Genomic DNA, 18,402 nt, shown 5'->3' on the forward strand with positions numbered 1-18,402 from the left:
TTTATTTATTTGAGAGAGAGAGAATGAGAGACAGAGAGCACGAGAGGGAGGAGGGTCAGAGGGAGAAGCAAACTCCCTGCCGAGCAGGGAGCCCGATGCGGGACTCGATCCTGGGACTCCAGGATCATGACCTGAGCCAAAGGCAGTCGCTTAACCAACTGAGCCACCCAGGCGCCCAAAGATGCTGTGCTTTGTCAAATGCTTTTTCTGCATCTATTGAGAGGATCGTATGGTTCTTGTTCTTTCTTTTATTAATGCATTGTATCACATTGTTTGATTTGTGGATGTTGAACCAACCTTGCAGCCCAGGAATAAATCCCACTTGGTCGTGGTGAATAATCCTTTTAATGTACTGTTGTATCCTATTGGCTAGTATTTTGGTGAGAATTTTTGCATCCATGTTCATCAGAGATATTGGTCTGTAGTTCTCCTTTTTGATGGAGTCTTTGTAAAACCCATTTTCTCTTGATTCTTCTACATGACTGCTTTCTCACATTCCTGACCAGTTAGTTATGGAGTTATGTAGGGTTTTATTCAAACTACTTTTCTCTCTACCTTTATTCCCTAAGTAATATCATGTAGTCACCTGGCTTTATATATTGTCTATATGGTGACTAGTCCCAGTTTTGTATCTCTAGGCCAGATCTCTCCACTGAGATCCATCCTTATCTACCTGCCCCTTCTACATCTCCACTTGGACATCCACTAGGTATTTCAAACTTATATTTATGAAAACCAAATATTTGTTTCCATCCTCATCCACTCCCATCCCACCAACCTGCTTAATCTGCTCTTCTCCCAGGTCTCTCTATCTCAGAAAGTGGTAGCTCCAATTTTCCACATGCTCAGGCCCCACACTTTAGAATCATACTTGATTGGTTTTTTTCCCCACCTTCCATATCTGCAAAGCATGTCAGCTATACTTTTTTTTTTTTAAGATTTTATTTATTTAACAGACACAGCGAGAGAGGGAACACAAGCAGGGGAGTGGGAGAGGGAGAAGCAAAGCAGGCTTCCTGCTGAGCAGGGAGCCTGATGCGGGGCTTGATCCCAGGACCCTGGGATCATGACCTGAGCCAAAGGCAGACACTTAACAACTGAGCCACCCAGGCACCCCAAAGCATGTCAGCTGTACTTTTAAAATAAATTGAGAATCTAACTACTTTTTACTATTTCCACCAGAAAGAATTAGTCAAGCTGCTAATCTTTCACCTGGATGATTATAGTAGCCTCTTAACTAGTCTCACCATTTCCACTTCTCCTCCCCCTCTGTAGTTTGTTCCATACCTAGCAACCAGAGTGAGGTTTTTAAAACACCACCTTCAAAAGCCTGGTTTCCCATCTCATTCATCTCATTCAGAATAAAACAAGCCTCTGGGTGCCTGGGTGGTTCAGTTGGTTAAGCGTCTGCCTTTGACTTAGGTCATGATCTCAGAGTCCTGGGATTGAGCCCAGTGTTGGGCTCCCTGCTGAGCGGGGAGTCTGCTTCTCCCTCTGCCTGCCACTCCCCCTTGCTTGTGCTCGCTTTCTTTCTCTCAAATAAATAAATAAAAATCTTTAAATAAATAAATAAAGCAAGCCTCTGTCATAGTCCACAGGTGCTATATGATCTGACTCCTGGCATCCTGTCTGCCACATTCCCTGTTACTTTTCCATTTAGTCCACTCCAGCCACACTGTTTCCCTGCTGTTCCACAAGAATGGCAAGCACACTCCTAGCTCAGAATTCTTGCACTAACTTTTACCTATACATGAAATGCCCTTGTCTTTTCTTAGGTATCCACATGGTTATTATCATTAGAGAGGCCTTCCCTGGCTTCCCGCCCACTCCCACTTCATAATGGCTTATTTTTCTTTAGAGCTCTCATCACTACCAAATCTTATATGCAAGTATCCCTGGTTATCTAAATCTATTAAGTTCCTAATTCTAATAATGAGTTGAAATATTAAGGGATATCTATTATTCTAATCTATTTGGTTCTTGAGTTTCAGATAGAAAGTAGCAGAAGTTAAGAAAACAAAGGACTTTGTAAAAATGTTTCTTAATCTATTTGGTTCTTGAATTCAAGAGTGAAAGTTCAGTTGGTAAGGAATACCTGTATTTTTTTTTAACTTGTGTATCTGTCGTCCTTAACAAGAATGTTTTAGCTCAGGCGCCTGGGTGGCTCAGTCATTGGGCGTCTGCCTTCGGCTCAGGTCATGATCCCAGGGTCCTGGGATCGAGTCCCACATCGGGCTCCCTCCTCGGTGGGAAGCCTGCTCTCCCTCTCCCACTCCCACTGCTTGTGTTCCTGCTCTCGCTGTCTCTGTCTCTGTCAAATAAATAAATAAAATCTTAAAAAAAAAAAAAAGTTTTAGCTCCTGAGAAAAGGGATGTTCTTTGTTTTTGCTTTCTGTACTTCTGTATTACTCTTGTATCCCCAAGGCCTATAATAATTCCGAGGGCATAGTGAGTAGTCCGTAAACAATGTTGAATTAATAAAGGTGTTTATCCCTACTCCCTCCTGAATCTCATTAAAGCAATAGTGAAGAGGGGCACCTGGGTGGCTCAGTCGTTAAGCATCTGCCTTCAGCTCAGGTCATGATCCCAGGGTCCTGGGATCGGGCACCCTGCTCAGCGGGAAGCCTGCTTCTCCCTCTCCTGCTCCCCCTGCTTGTGTTCCCCTCTCTCGCTGTGTCTCTTTCTGTCAAATAAATAAATAAAAATCTTTAATAAAAAAAAGCAATAGTGAAGAAATAAATGTAAAAACAAACACAAAGAGACTATAGATGAGACAACAGCAGACAAGAGACAGCAGTAGATTGTTAGATACTGGAAAACTGGTAGATGGTTAGACTGACAGCAAAGCAGACAAAGCTGAAATTTAAGTACCTGTAGAGAGGGATTCCATCACAAAGGAGAACATTTTGAGCTATACATTGAAACCCTAAGTATTTAGAGGCATTTGGGTCCCTCCGAAAACAAGAGTAAGGAAAAGAGCTTAAAATGGGGAGAATTCTTTGCAAGTTTACATCAGGAATAGGTAGATAGTTAGATTATAAACCCTTTTTCCCCCTCAACTTAGCCAAGTGATGGAAGAAACTGAGTTAGGCTCAGAAGTCAGATTCTCCACATACAACAAAGGGTGGGAAAAAGGCTTTAGTCTGAAAATAGAGACTAAGTGAAAGTGTTATGCTGAGTGGTAAGACTCTCCTCTCTCCCTGTATCCTTCCAATTCTCTTTTCTTTACTCTTTGGCTCCCAGAATGCTGACAGCATAGGATAACAGAGGATTCTCCTCTGGAGAAACTGACAAGTCCAAGAGAAAAGACCTAGAGTCTTGGACATTTGGGTTCTACCAAAGAAGTGGCAGGTACTTTGCTTGTATCAGACCATTTAGATGTTTACTAAGTATACATTTTTTTGTGCTTCAATATAAAGCACCAAAGCATATGTGCTTCGATATAAAAAAAAATAGGCAAAGATCACTAGATTTTTGTGGAAAGCCTCTTACATGAAAACAAAACTCAGTCAGGGGGGAAGACCTTGAAAGGAAAAGAGAATAAGAGGGAATAAGAATAAGAAAACTTGCAAAAAATTACCATCTCAAAATGACAAAAGAAAGTGATATATCCATGAAACAGTATTTGGGTGCCAAGGAAGGAAGGAAGGAAAGAAGGAGGGAGGTTGGTCTTAGAAACCAAAAATATAATAAAAATTAAGAATACAAAGAAAATTTGGAAGATAAAGCCAACTTCCCAAAAAGTAGATTAGGAATCCTGGATGGATGGAAGAAAGGAGGGAGGGAGGGAGGAAAGAAGGAAGGAAGGAAGAAAGAATAGAAAAAAGGTAAGAAAATTAAAGCATTAATCCGGGTAGCCTAATAACTAAAAATAGTTCCATGGAATAGCGAGAAAATGAAGGGGGGGGTAGGAAATTGCCAAAGAAATAATTTAAGAGGTTTCCTGCTAACCAAAGAACATGAGTTTCTAGAGATACAAGTCCCTAAAATCCACACTGAAGCATATCATCGCAAGATTTCAGAACACCATGGATAAAGAGAAGACCCTGAAAGCTTCTAGGGATGAAGAACAAGTTTACACAAAAGGTCTGGAGTCAGAATAGTCTCAGGCTTTTTAACAACTCCTAAAACTAGAAGACAGAAGAAGTGTCATGAAGGTCTCAGGATAAGTTATTTTAACTTAAAATTCTAAATCCCACCATACCCTAACTCAAGTGTTAGAGTACAATAGATATTTTCAGAAGGTAAAGTCTCACAAAATTTTACCTTCCATGTACTCTTTCTCACAAAAAAACCCCACAAAAAACCCTGCAGAATGTGTTCCACCAAAAAGCAGTAAATCACAGAATCCTGAGAGTAGTGGTGAAGGGCTATCCTAGGAAACAGCTGTGCAGCAGGCCTAGCAAGCAACCTGCCCAGATCACAGCAGCAGACAGAGGGCCCCAGGAGGCATTTTTTCAAAAGGAAAATGAAATGGAAAAGATTATTTGATGTGTTGTATAGAGTAGGTTTTTTTTTTTTTTAAGATTTTATTTATTTATTTGACAGAGACACAGCGAGAGGGAACACAAGCAGGGGAGTGGGAGAGGGAGAAGCAGGCTTCCCGCGGAGCAGGGAGCTCGATGTGGGGCTTGATCCCAGGACCCTGCGATCATGACCTGAGCTGAAGGCAGATGCTTAATGACTGAGCCACCCAAGCGCCCCATGTATAGAGTAGATTTTTACCATTCTTTTGGAGAGTTTGGGGAAAAATTAGTGTTGAGACAGACAACCAAAAAGAAAATACCTCCAAATCTCTGTAAACCTCCATAAAAACAGGCCAACAAAAGTATTTTTATATAAGAAAATATAATGATAATACATTTCATGGCTTAACTGTGAATAATACAAAATAATCATCAAAATTAAAACACTGAATATTTATTTTTACAAAACCAAAATTAGAATTAAGATTATATTGGGGGGATAGGGGATGGAAAAATGTGAGCAGTGGTAGTAACATAAAAGGTCAATGGATTATGTCTAAAATTTTTAAAATAAAGGAAAAGGAATATAAGCATATTAAATAAGATAGATTATAAATTTAAAGTGTGCTGAATAGTTATAAGAGGTATAATTACCTCTAGGAAACAGGCTTCAGGATGGGAGGTATGAAGCAAGAGAATGCTGTTTTTTGGTGGAAGCCCTGTAATACTTTTTAACAATTAGTACACATTTAGGACTACATTTTTAAAATGAAAAACTGTTAAATGCTTTGAATCTGATTTCAGAAAGACTTCAGACACTGATCTCCAAGGATTATGCAGTGATTTGCCATTTGTTAGCAGCATTGTGTTCATCTGCAACCAGAAAAAATAATTTTCTAACCACATATGCTTTAAATAGTTTTGTTATTAACTTTCCATTAGGAGCAGACTACATTCTACCATGCACTCACTGATACTTAATAATGCCTCCAAATATAATGGAATTTCTGTTTTCATATTTTTTTACATGTAAGCCCTATCATTTTTTTTTGTTTTTGCTTTTGAACTTTTTATTGAGGCATAACATACACATATAAAAGTGCACAACTCTTAAGTATACAGTTTGATTTTCACAATGTACCAGATACCCAGAACCAGAGCAAAAACTAGCACTCTAGAAGTTCCTCTCATTATGCCTACCAGCTGCTGTCTCCCTGCAAAGTTAACCACTGTTCTAACTTCTAACCCCAAAAGTTGGTTTTGTCTGTGTTTTGTTTTGTTTTGTTTTTAAGTCATGTAAAAGAAATATAGAACATATGTTCTTTAGTGTCTGGCTTCTTCCAGTCAACATTAAATTGTGATATTGATCCATGTAGTTGTGTACATTTGTAGTTCATTCTCATTGGTATTTCATTGTATAACTATACCCACAATTTGTTTATCTTTTGCTGTTCAAGGACGTTTGTCTCCAGTTGTTTAGTATTATGTTTATTGCTGTACTCTATTCTTATACATATTTAGGGTGAAAATATGACAGCTTTCTCTTGAGTATAAACCTAAGAGTGTATTTGCAAGGTCAAAGGGTATGCGTATATTCTGCTTTGGTTGATATTGCCAAATGGCATTCCAAAATGGTTGTATACTTTAAATGGGTGAAGTGCATATGAATTATATCTCACTGAAACTGTTGAAAAGAATCTCAGGTTTTTAAGAAAATTACTCAGTGAGGCTCCTGGGTGGCTCAGTCGTTAAGCGTCTGCCTTTGGCTCAGGTCATGATCCCAGGGTCCTGGAATTGAGCCCCGCATCGGGCTCCCTGCTAGGCAGGGAGCCTGCTTCTCCCTCTCCTTCTACTGCTCCCCATGCTTGTGCTCTCTCTCTCTCTCTCTGTCAAATAAAGAAATAAAATCTTTAGGGCGCCTGGGTGGCTCAGATGGTTAAGCATCTGCTTTCGGCTCAGGTCATGATCCCGGGGTCCTGGGATCGAGGCCTGCATCGGGCTCCCTGCTCAGTGGGGAGCCTGCTTCTCTCTGCCTCTGCCTCTCTCTCTCTCTCCCTGTCTCTCATGAATAAATAAATAAAATCCTTAAAAAAAAAAAAAAAGAAAATCTTTAAAAAAAATAAAAAAGAAAATTACTCAAAAAGAGTTTTTGTTGGTTAATTGGAAAAAGCCAGATATTTACTCATTCTAATTTGACAAGTTAAAAACAACACTGGTATCACCAGCCATGGTTAGAAAAGGATCGATTAACAAATTGCTTCAGAAAGCATTTAGAGGTAATAGAAGTTGATTGCTCTGAAAGACAGGAAAGATAGCTATACTGAAGGGAGCTTATTGAAAACTGAAAGATCTTAGCAAAAAGCAAAGTCATTCTGAAGAACAGTTTAAAATAGAATTTTGACCACTTAATTGGCTGAAGTCCTTTATTCTGAATATAAAGGAATACCTCTGATTATGTACTATACATTATCAAAAAGAGATGTGGCTCACTACCCTCCAGGATCTTACAGTTGAGCAGTAAGATCAATTTGTGAATTACTGATCATGATGTAGAGATAAATCTAAGAGACAATAATCTAGGGGGATTGCATGCAAATAAAAATTAGAAATCAGAGAAGGTTTCTAAGGACCTAAAGGAGTTCTTTAAATGAAGAATTGGTGGAAGGGATATATGCCAGGTCAATAGAACAACATGTTTAAGCAACAGTTAAGGCCTGAGATAACACGACCCATTTAGGAAATTACAAGAATCTGGGTTGCTGGAGTGAAAGAATACTAGTTGGGAAGTGATTGGCGATAAGGATAAAGAGGCCAAGTCCCAATCATGAAGAGCCTTCTCTTTTAAGCTAAAAACAACTTTAGTGGCACTGAAACACTCCTTCCCCTTTATTTAAGGCTGGCTGAAGTAGGAGATAGTTCTCTATGACTCCAGGACATCAGTAGGGTAGAGGAAAAATAGTCCTATAATTCCCTGCCTAAAAGTAGGGTTCATAATGGAGCTGCTACGGTCAAATGCATAATAATAATGGTAATGGTAATAATAACAATAATAATATAATAAATTGAGGTCAGAGGTGCTATAGCCTCATTTATGCATTCTCTCTGCACCAACAGAATATGTAGAAAAGTAGTGTTAATGAAAATACTGTCAGAACGTGAATGTGCTAAAGCACATAAAACTGAGGTAATAATTGAGAGGTGGGTGTGGCTGATCCAGTTTGTATATTTTGGGCTCCTTTAACATAAATGAATTGACCATGTATGTCTGGGTTTATTTCTGGGCACTGTCTTCTGTTCCAGTGATCTCTGTGTCTCTTTTTTTGCCAGTACCATACTGTTTTGATTACAATAGCTTTGTACTGTAGTTTGAAATCCGGGATTGGGCTATCTTCAGTCTTGCTCTTCCTCAAGACTGCTTTGGCTTTCAGGGTCTTTTGTGATGCTATACACATTTTAGCATTGTTTGTTCTATTTCTTTGAAAAATGCCATTGGAATTTTAATAGGGATTGCATTGAATTGCTTTGGGTAGCATGGACATTTTAACTGTAATAATTCTTCAAACATGGACATGGAATATCTTTCCATTTATTTGTGTCATCTTCAGTTTCTTTCATTACTGTCTTATAGTTTTCACCTTACAGGTCTTTCACCTCTTTGGTTAAAATTGATTCTTAAGTACTTTATTCTTTCCGATACTATTGTAAATGGAATTGTTTTCTTAATTTCTCTTTCTAATGGTTCATTGTTAGTGTATAGAAGTGCAACAGATTTTTGCATATTGATTTTGTATCCTGAAACTTTACTGAATTTATTTATTAGTTGTAACAGTTGTTTTTTTTTTTAAAGATTTTATTTATTTGATAGAGACATAGTGAGAGAGGGAACACAAGCAAGGGGAGTGGGAGAGGGAGAAGCAGGCTTCCCGCGGAGCAGGGAGCCCGATGTGGGGCTCGATCCCAGGACCCTGGGATCATGACCTGAGCTGAAGGCAGACGCTCAACAACTGAGCCACCCAGGCGCCCCAGTTGTAAGTTTTTTGGTGGAGTCTTTAGAGTTTTCTATATATAATGTCATCTGCAAATGGAGACAGTTTTACTTCTTCCTTTCCGATTTGGGGGCCTTTTATTTCTTTTTGTTGATTAATTGCTGTGGCTAGGATTTCTAGTACTGTGTTGAATAAGAATGGTGAGAGTGGGCATCCTGTCTCTCATTCCTGATCTTGGAGGAAAAGCTTTCAGCTTTTCACTGTTGAGTACTATGTTGGCCATGGCCTTTATTATGTTGATGTACATTCCCTCCATACCCAGTTTAGAGTTTTCATCATAAATGGATATTGAAGTTTGTGAGATGCTTTTTCTGCATCCATTGAGCTGATCATATGATTTTTATCCCTTGTTTTATTAATGTGGTCTATCATGTTGATTGATTTGTGGATGTTGAACTGTCCTTGCATCCCTAGAATTAATCCCACTTAATCATGGTATAGAATTCAGTTTGCTAATGTTTTGTTGAGGATTTTTGCATCTATGTTCATCAGGGATATTGGCCTGTAATTTTCTTTTTTTGTAGTGTCCTTGACTGAATTTGATATCAGGATCAGGGTAATACTGGCCTCATAAAGTGAGTTTGGAAGTGTTCCCTCCTCTTTTATTTTTTTGGAAGAGTTTAAAAGGGATTAGTATTAGTTCATCTTCATATGTTTGCTAGAAATCACCAGTGAAGATATCTGGTCCTGCCTGGACTTTTCTTTATTGGGAGATTTTTTATTACTGATTCAATCTCCTCACTAGAAATTGGTCTGTTCATATTTTCCATTTATGATTCAGTCTTGGTAGTTTGTATGTTTCTAGTAATGTATCTATCTCTTGGTGTCTAAGTCCAATTTGTTGGTGTCCAGTTTGTTGATGTATAAGTGTTTACAGTCATCTCTTATAAATCTTTGTATTTCTGTGCTATCAGTTGTGATGTCTCCCCTTTCATTTATAATTTTTTCATTTGAGTCCTCTCTCTTTTTTCTTGTTTAATCTAGCTAAAGGTTTATCTGTTTTGTTGATCTTTTCAAAAAAATACCTTAGTTTTATTCATCTTTTCTATTGTCTTTTTAGTCTCTATTTCACTTATTTCTGCTCTCATCTTTGTTATTTCATTTCTTCTACTTTAGGTTAATTTGTTCTTTTTTTCTCATTATTACTTGAGGTATAAAGTTGGTTTTTTTCTTTAAGATTTATTTATGTGTTTTTGAGAGAGTGAGCAAACGAGCATGAGCTCAAGCGGGGGAAGGGGCAGAGGAAGAGGGAGAATCCTCAAGCAGACCCCCCACTTAGTGCAGAGCCTAACATGGGGCTCAATCCCAGGAACCTGAAATCATAACCTGAGCCAAAATCAAGAGTCAGACACTTAACCACCTGAGTCACCCAGGCATCTAGTTAGGTTGTTTATTTGAGATCTTTTTTGTTTCTTAATGTGGATGTTTATCACCATAAACTGACCTCATAGAACTGTTTTTGCTTCATCCTTTAAGTTTTGGTAAGTTGTATCCATTTTCATTTGTCTCAACATCTTGATTTCTCTTTTGATTCCTTCTTTGGCTCATTGGTTGTTCAGTAACAATGTTACTTCATCTCCACATATTTGTGAATTTTCCAGTTTTTTTTTTTTTCTGTAATTGATTTCTAGTTTCATACCATCATGGTTGGAAAAGATGTTTGGTATGATTTCAGTTCTTTTAAATTTGTTGAGACATACTTTGTGGGCTAACATGTGATGTATCCTGGAGATGTTCCATGTGCACTTGAGAAGAATGTGTATTCTGTTATTGGATGGAATATTTTGTAAATGTCTATCAAGTACATCTGGTGTAATGTGTCATTTAAGTTCAGTGTTCCCTTATTGATTTTCTGTCTGGGCGATCTATTTATTGTTAAACATGGTATATTGAAGCCTTCTACTATTATTATATTGCTGTCTATTTCTCCCATAAGATCTGTTCATATTTGCTTTATGTACTTAGGTGCTCCTATCTTGGGAGCATAAATATTTGCAAATGTTTGATGAGTTGATCCCTTTATTATTATATAATGACCTTTTTTGTCTCTTGATACAGTCTTTGGTATAAAGTCTATTTTTTTGGATATACATATAGCCCTACTTTCTTTTGGTTTACATTTGCATGGAATATCTTTTCCCGGCCCTTCACTCTGAGTCTATGTGTGTCCTTAAAGCTGAAGTGAGTCTCTTGTAGGCAACATCTGGTTGAGTCTTGTTATTTTATCCATTCAGCTACTCTTTTTCTTTTGGTTGGAGAATTTAGTCCATTTACATTTAAAATAATTTTTGATATATACAGTGGCTAACTGAACATAATATTAAAAAAAAATACTCCTTCTAGAAAGTCATCTCAAGGAAATCATCCTGGATGTGCACAAGAAAAAAATAAATAAAATAAAGTAATTATTGATAGGTATGGACTTAATACTGTCATTTTATTAATTGATTTCTGGTTGTTTTGTAATTCCTTTTTTCCTTTCATTCTCTTTTGCTCTCTTCCTTTGTGATTTGATGACTTTGAATTCTTACTAAAGAGTTTTTCAGTTATTGTTCCGCAAAGAATAAAGTCATGTAAATAATAATTTTATCATATTTCCAAAAATGGTACCTCTCTTACTATTATATAAATATAATTCTGATTATTGATCTGAAGTGATCAATGTATCCTTATATGCCCAGTGTATTAAGAGTTGGTTTTGGCAGTGGGGCTCTGGCTGGCTCAGTCAGTAGAGAGTGCAACTCTTGATCTCGAAGTAAGTTCAAGCCCCACATTAGTTGTAGAGATTACTTAAAAATAAAATTGTTTTGGGGCGCCTGGGTGGCTCAGTTGGTTGGGCGGCTGCCTTCGGCTCAGGTCATGATCCTGGGGTCCCTGGATCGAGTCCCACGTCGGGCTCCCTGCTCGGCGGGGAGTCTGCTTCTCCCACTGACCCTCCCCCCTCTCATGTGCTCTCTCTCGTTCTCTCTGTCTCAAATAAATGGATGAAATCTTTAAAAAAATAAATAAATAAAATAAAATAAAATTGTTTTAAAATTTTTATTTTTTTAAACAGAAGTGGGAGTTGCCCCCACATTTTATTTTATTGCTTAGATGTAAAAAAAAGTTAAAAGCTTATAGACAGAAAAGGGGAAATTTTTCCTGAGAAAAATATTTTGTTTTATTTTATTTTATTTTTTTTAGAGAGAGCATGTGTACATGGGTGGGAGGGGTGGGTGCAGTGGGAGAGGGAGAGAGAGACTCTTAAGCAGGCTCCATGCCCAGTGCAGAGCCCACCACGGGGCTCGATCTCACAACCCTGAGATCATGAGCTGAGCCAAAACCAAGAGTCAGACATTTAACTGAGTGAGCCACCCAGGCACCCCAGAAAAATAGACTTTGAATTGCTTCTGCAAATGAAAATTTAGATGAAAGCTAATAGACCAACAAAAACTTAATGGAAAACTAAAGTATATAATTTTTAAACTCTTACATCCTGATTTATTTCAGAGCCAGTGCTTGCTTCTTAGTTATTCTTATTTCCTTTCCTAAATACTATTGCAAAAATCAGTGGACTTTCTTTTCTTTTTATAACTAAGGAATCTCTTGAGACAGGTTGTTCTTCACTTTTGCCACCTACTTTGCCTAGATACAGCACTGTAAATCTTGATCTTATTTTACATAAAAGCAGTTTTTCATTTTTGTGTTAGCAAACCTCAAAGACAGAAATTGGCAGTACTTTTGAAATATTTATTATTTTATTGTTCTTATTTCATATTAACTTTGAATTTATTATAGAAAATTTAGAGATAATAACTATTTAAACTTTTGTGATTATTCCCCCAATCCTTTTTCTTAGCATACATACGTATATATATACACACACAAACTTTTAAAAATAAATGTAAAATCATACTATACATGCTATTTGAGTCGTTAACATTTGCCATAGCATAAAACCTTTCTTTAGAACATAATTCTTATGTACTATATACCACAGAGCAATTATATCCTAGTTTAACCATTCCCCTCTGTGTAGACATTTGTTATTTCTGTATTTTTAAGCAGTGCCTTTTACATTAGCCCTTGAAAAATGTTAAATGACCAATTCTCCCTTTTTCTGATTCCTTTTCTAAAGGTGTTTTTCTGGCAAATTCAGATATTAGAAGAGGAAGACCTTTAGAGTTCTAAATTTGAAACCTGCTGTGCCACACACTAGTTGTGTGACCTCAAACAGCATTAACTGATGTGAAATACCCTCACAGAGTAGTCATTTCTTAATTCCTTTTCTTTCCCTTTTCAAGTACTTTGCTCAAGTATAATGCCAGCCTTGAGGAACTTTGTAAAGACATTTTAATATTCTTATTCCCTGGATAAGGCAGAGGCAACTAATTTTTGGCAGTCAACTTTTGGCTACTAACATTCGTTTTCTGGCTGTCACTTTTAATGTATTGTGGTTTGTTTTTTTTTTTTTTTCCACTCTCTTTTTCTCCTAGAGATAAGATTTCAGTTTCCACAGCTGACTGGAGTGCTTACCCTTGCTTTCTTTATTCATAATTGTATTATTACACTCTTGAAGAACAACAAGAACCAAGAAAACAACGTGAGTAATTGTCAGAGGAATTGAATTTTGTTATTGGATCTTAATTCTTAAATTTAAACCATAGAAGTAATCAGCAAACTTTTTCTGTAAAGGTTTAGATGGTAAATATTTTAGGCTTTGTGGGCCTTATGGTCTTTGTTACAACTACCTAACTCTGCTTCTGTGTCATGAAAGGAACCATAAAGAGTATTTGAACAAATGGATGGTGGCTATGTTTCAAGAAAACTTTATTTACAAAAACAGACAGCAAGCCAGCTTTCATCATGGACCATAGTTTGTCAACCCCTGCTATAGAGTAATCACTAAAAAAATGAAGAGGCATAGCTAATAGCCAACAGTGGTGATACAATCTTTTTAAAATACCCAGGTTATCTAAAAGATTAAAAAAAAGAAACAAAGAATAAAAAGAAAAACAAAGACTAGATGGGACAAACTGAAAACAAATAGCAAGATAATAGATTTAAACCCAATCATATTGATGATAACTTTAAATATAAATGGTCTAAATGCTGCAATTAAAAGATATCAAAGTGATTAAAAAACAAAACCTGACTACAGTTGACCCTTGAACAAGATGGGGGTTAAGGGTGCTGACTACCTCATCCCCCACTGCCACAGTCATAAATTCATGTATAACTTTCCCCCAGAGCTTAACTCCTAATAGCCCACTGTTGACTGGAAGCTTTAATGATAACATAAACAGTTGATTAATACATATTTTGCATTTTTTATATATTATATGCTATATTCTTATAAAGTAAGCTAGAGAAAGGAAAATGTTACTAAGAAAATCATAAGAAAGAGAATGCATTTATAGTACTGTACTGTATCTATTGGAGAAAATCTGCATTTAAGTGGGCCTGCACATTTCAAACCCATGTTGTTCAAAGGTCAGCTGTATACTTGAAATATAAAGATATACCATGCAGACACTAAACATAAGACAGGTAGAGTGGCTGTTTTAGTATCAGACAAAGTCGACTTCAGAATGAGGAGTATTAACAGAAATAAAGAGCAACAGTACATAATGATCTTTAGGGATCAATCCCTCAAGAAGACATAATAATCATAAATATATATGCACACAGGGACAGAGCTTCCAAATAAATGAAGCAGCAGCTGTCAAAACAGAAAGGAGAAGTAGACAAATTCACTATTATAATTGGAGATTTCATTACCCCTCCTTTAATCATTGATGGAATAGAAAATAAATAAGGATATAGAAAACCAAAATAATATCAACCTACTTGATCTAATTAACATTTGTAAAAGTCTTCTCTCAAGTAACAGGTGAATGCACATTCTTTTCAAATGCTTACGGAACATATACCAAGATAGACCATAGGCTGGGAAATTGAATAAATCTCAATAAATTTAAAAGGATTGAAATCATACCAAGTATGTTCTTTGACCACAGTGAAGTAAATTTAAAAATCACTAATGAAGAAATTTGGAAGATTGACAAATACATGGAAATTAAATAGCAGCCTCCTAAATAAGCAATCCGTCAAAGAAAAAATCACAAGAAAAATTGGGAAATACTTTGAGATTACTAAAAATGACACAACATAGCAAAACTTATGGGATGCAGCTAAAGCAGTGCTTGAAGGGAAATTTTATAGCTGTAAACACCTACACTAAAAAAGAAGAAAGATCTCAAATCAATAGCCTAACCTTCTACCTTAAGATACTAGAGAAAAGGGGCGCCTGGGTGGCTCAGTTGGTTGGGCGACTGCCTTCGGCTCAGGTCATGATCCTGGAGTCCCGGGATCGAGTCCCACATCGGGCTCCCTGCTCAGCAGGGAGTCTGCTTCTCCCTCTGACCCTCCTCCCTCTCATGCTCTCTGTCTCTCATTCTCTCTCGCAAATAAATAAAATCTTAAAAAAAATTAAAAAAAAAAAAAGATACTAGAGAAAGAAGAGTGAACTGAACCCAAAGCAGGCAGAAGTTAACCAGTTACTTGTGGCCTTGTCTGCAGATTTTGAAATCAGTTTGATGGCTTCTAACCATGTAAACAAAAATCATGGTGAAGCTCTAATAGAGATCTATACAATTGTTACTGAAATACAAAGAAGAGTTCACTGTGCCTGGGGATTCTGAGAAGACTTCAAGTAATATGTGGCAGAATCATTATGAAGGCAAAAATCCTTCTAAGGAGAAGGAAGTTAGCTCTCAAATTAGGGCAAGAATATAAATCAAACTCTACCATTTTCATGTTTACTCTTACATAGTAACACATCTGGCATATTACCTGTGAATGGAGTTAGAATTAGGTTAATCTGGATTTTCCAAACTCTCTAACTTGGTGACCTTCAGATTTTTCAGATGTAAAAATAGTATTATTTGATACCTACATCTCAGGGTTTTAATCACAATTAAACATTATAAAACAGGAAAGGTATTTAACATGCTGTGGTGTATAGTAGCAGCTAGAAATTTTTTGTTTCTATATCCCTCTTACCTTCTCTCCTTACATTTAGACTATGGATCTCTCACCTAGCAGGAGAAAATATTTTCCCCTTCAGATTCTTTCCAGTGCCTTAAAACTTATTTTGCAATAAGAACATATTAACTGTTCTCCAAGATTTCTTCCTATAATGCTAATAATGGATCCCCGGAAAAATACGTAATGAACCATGTCAATTCTTATCTTTTCTCTCATCACTGCACTAGATTTTAATTTTATTTTTCAATTTTATTTTTTTACAGATTTTATTTCTTAGAGAGAGAGCACGAGCAGGGGGAGGGGCAGAGACAGAGAAGCAGGCAGAAATGCAGGTGGAGAAGCAGGCTCCCACTGAGCAGGGAGCCCTACAACACGGGGCTCAATCCCAGGACCTTGAGATCATGACCTGAGCCAAAGCCAGACGCTTAACACATTGAGCCACTCAGGCGCCCCTAGATTTAGTTTTTATCTGGAAATGTTTAGTCTTATTATACTTATACTTTTGTCATAAACAGTTTTAAATCTTCTGAGGGAATAGGAAGAAAGTCTTGTTTATCCTAAGTAAGCATTTGGAACTTTGGGATGTAAGGGGAAAATGAGCATATACTTTTAAAGCTCTGTACTTTTAAATCCCTTCCTCCTCCTTCACAAGTTCCCTCACTCATTGTCACTTGAACAAAGCTACCTACACGAAGTTTTAGGAAGTTTAGAAAGATAGTGGAAAATACCTGTTTCATCTTCACAGGAAATAACGTATATCTCATTAATAATGTATTCCTTGGTGCCATCTAAATCACCTGTCTACACTAATCAACTTTTCTCTTAGGCCAACTTAGACCAAGTTACGTATGGGATCATTCTATCCATAATAAGGCTCTGCTTCTCAAACTTCACCACTAAAGTCTCCTAATGACAGAGAATACCTCATATACCTGGGAATCTGTAGGTGAAGAACACAATTTCATTGAAGTCTCATATTTCATCTTAAGCATGCATGCACATTTTTACTGTACTCTGAATTAGTTTGTCTTCGTAGAAAAGTCTTAAAATAATGAGTTAAATGACAGGCAAACCTCACTTTACACAGTTCCTATATGCATGACTTTCAGTTACTGTGGTTTAGTTAAATTACCTCAGTCCCCCAACAACATGGTTCAAATTCCAATTACCACAGGATTTGAAATTTGAGTACTTACATAAAGTAATAGCTACCTGCCCTTCAATTCACAAATCACCACATAAATAACAGACATATATCATGATCTGTTACCAATCACATCACGTCTTTCAAAGTCTCATTGATTGGTCACTACACATCTGTCATTCACTTTACACACAGAGTGCCAAGTGGACAGTTAAGTTGTCTCCTTCTTACCTGGTGGTAAATCCACATAATATTTTACAAAAATGGGAAATCGAGAGAGAAAATTGACAAAGGTGAAAGTGCAATAATGAAATAAAAAGTGAAAATGCTGGAAATGAAATTTGAATGAAACGTAAATGAAATCATGGAAGAAACCTCTGCTTGTGGAAAGGTAGACATTCAAGAGACTCTGAATGTGCAGCCAGAGAAATCTGGGGACCTGGGGAAGGTGAACTTATCAACATGAATGAGGAAAGTGGTTGTGATGAGAAGAATGAAGTTGTCCCCAGGAAGTGGCACTATCAGAAAACTTCACATTGAAAGAATTCTGAGAAATACTTCACAGCTTTGAAGGCACAATGGATGAAGTGATGGAAGGTAATGCAAACTTAGAAGAAAGGAATATGACAGTTCACTAAGGCATGGAAAAGATGCTTGCTCTGTATTGTAATTATACCATGAGAAGGAGGAAACAATTCAAAGTGCCCTTGGTAAGTTTTTACAAATTAAAAAAACCACTTTAATTCTCAATGTTTCTGATGTTTTAAAATAATATATTAGGGCACCTAGATGGCTCAGTCGGTTAAGTGTCTGCCTTCGGCTCAGGTCATGATCCCAGAGTCCTGGGATTGAGTCCCACACTGGCTCCCTGCTCAGGGGCGGGGGGGGTCTACTTCTCACTCTCCCTCTCACCCTTACCCCTGCTCATACTCTTGCTTGCTCTCTCTCTCTCTTTCAAATAAATAAATAAATAAACTTAAAAAAAAATAAAATAGTATATTAAATAAATAGTACTTTTGCTATTGTTTTCATTTCCTTATACATTTGTAACCAACAGTGAGAGTTTTTAATGTTTCGACAAAAATTGTTAAAGGTCATGGAACAATTTTTCTCACAGATTATTATGATCATATCACACATTTTTTTAACAGATGATAATTTATTGAAATAGTTGGTGTAAATATCTACAGTAGTGACTTCAACCATTCGATACTGATGGAAGTAATATGCTTAATAATCTCTGAAGGACTGTGCAAGTCAGTGAGTGGCTTGTGATTCCTTGTCTAGAACTGACTTTGGAAAATCTTAGGAATCGTAGTACCTTCAGCCCAAGGAGTTTAAATCGCATAGTGATTCTCAGAGTCTTGGTGGGCATCCAAACTCATTCTTTTACTTTGATATTCTTTTCCTGTGTGCCTCTGATGAAGTCAGCACAGATTCTCCAGGGCATTTACATTCGGTGAATCCCCACTTCGGGTTTTACGGGAGTCTTTCTGGTATCTGTAAGCCATAGCTGCAGTGCACAGCTTTCTGACCGACTTGTTCCTGGGTGAGAGCAAACAGCAGTGAGGCAGGAGCAGGTGGACCCCAGCTGTGCTGCAGCTGCCACCACATCTTCCTCAAAGAGTGTCAGACTGCTATGAAAAAAGAAGACGGCCTCTCCTTAACTTTGTGCTTCCTAAAACTCTTAAGTAGAATCGCTTTTCTGGAAATTCAT

General features: G+C 37.1%; 1 protein-coding gene across 3 annotated transcripts in view; it reads left to right on the forward strand.

The window, feature by feature from the left end:
* SLC38A9 (solute carrier family 38 member 9) overlaps positions 1-18,402 on the forward strand; it is an 86,264-nt gene that overhangs the window by 53,967 nt on the left and 13,895 nt on the right. For all 3 annotated transcript variants that reach the window (XM_081826861.1, XM_081826863.1, XM_081826862.1), the window contains one exon: positions 12,988-13,094. In XM_081826861.1, the coding sequence (XP_081682987.1) occupies positions 12,988-13,094 (107 nt within the window). The remainder of the gene's footprint in view (positions 1-12,987; positions 13,095-18,402) is intronic.

This window comes from Leptonychotes weddellii, chromosome 7 (genome assembly GCF_054177405.1).
Source record: "Leptonychotes weddellii isolate Sample4059 chromosome 7, ASM5417740v2, whole genome shotgun sequence".
NCBI lineage: Eukaryota > Metazoa > Chordata > Mammalia > Carnivora > Phocidae > Leptonychotes > Leptonychotes weddellii.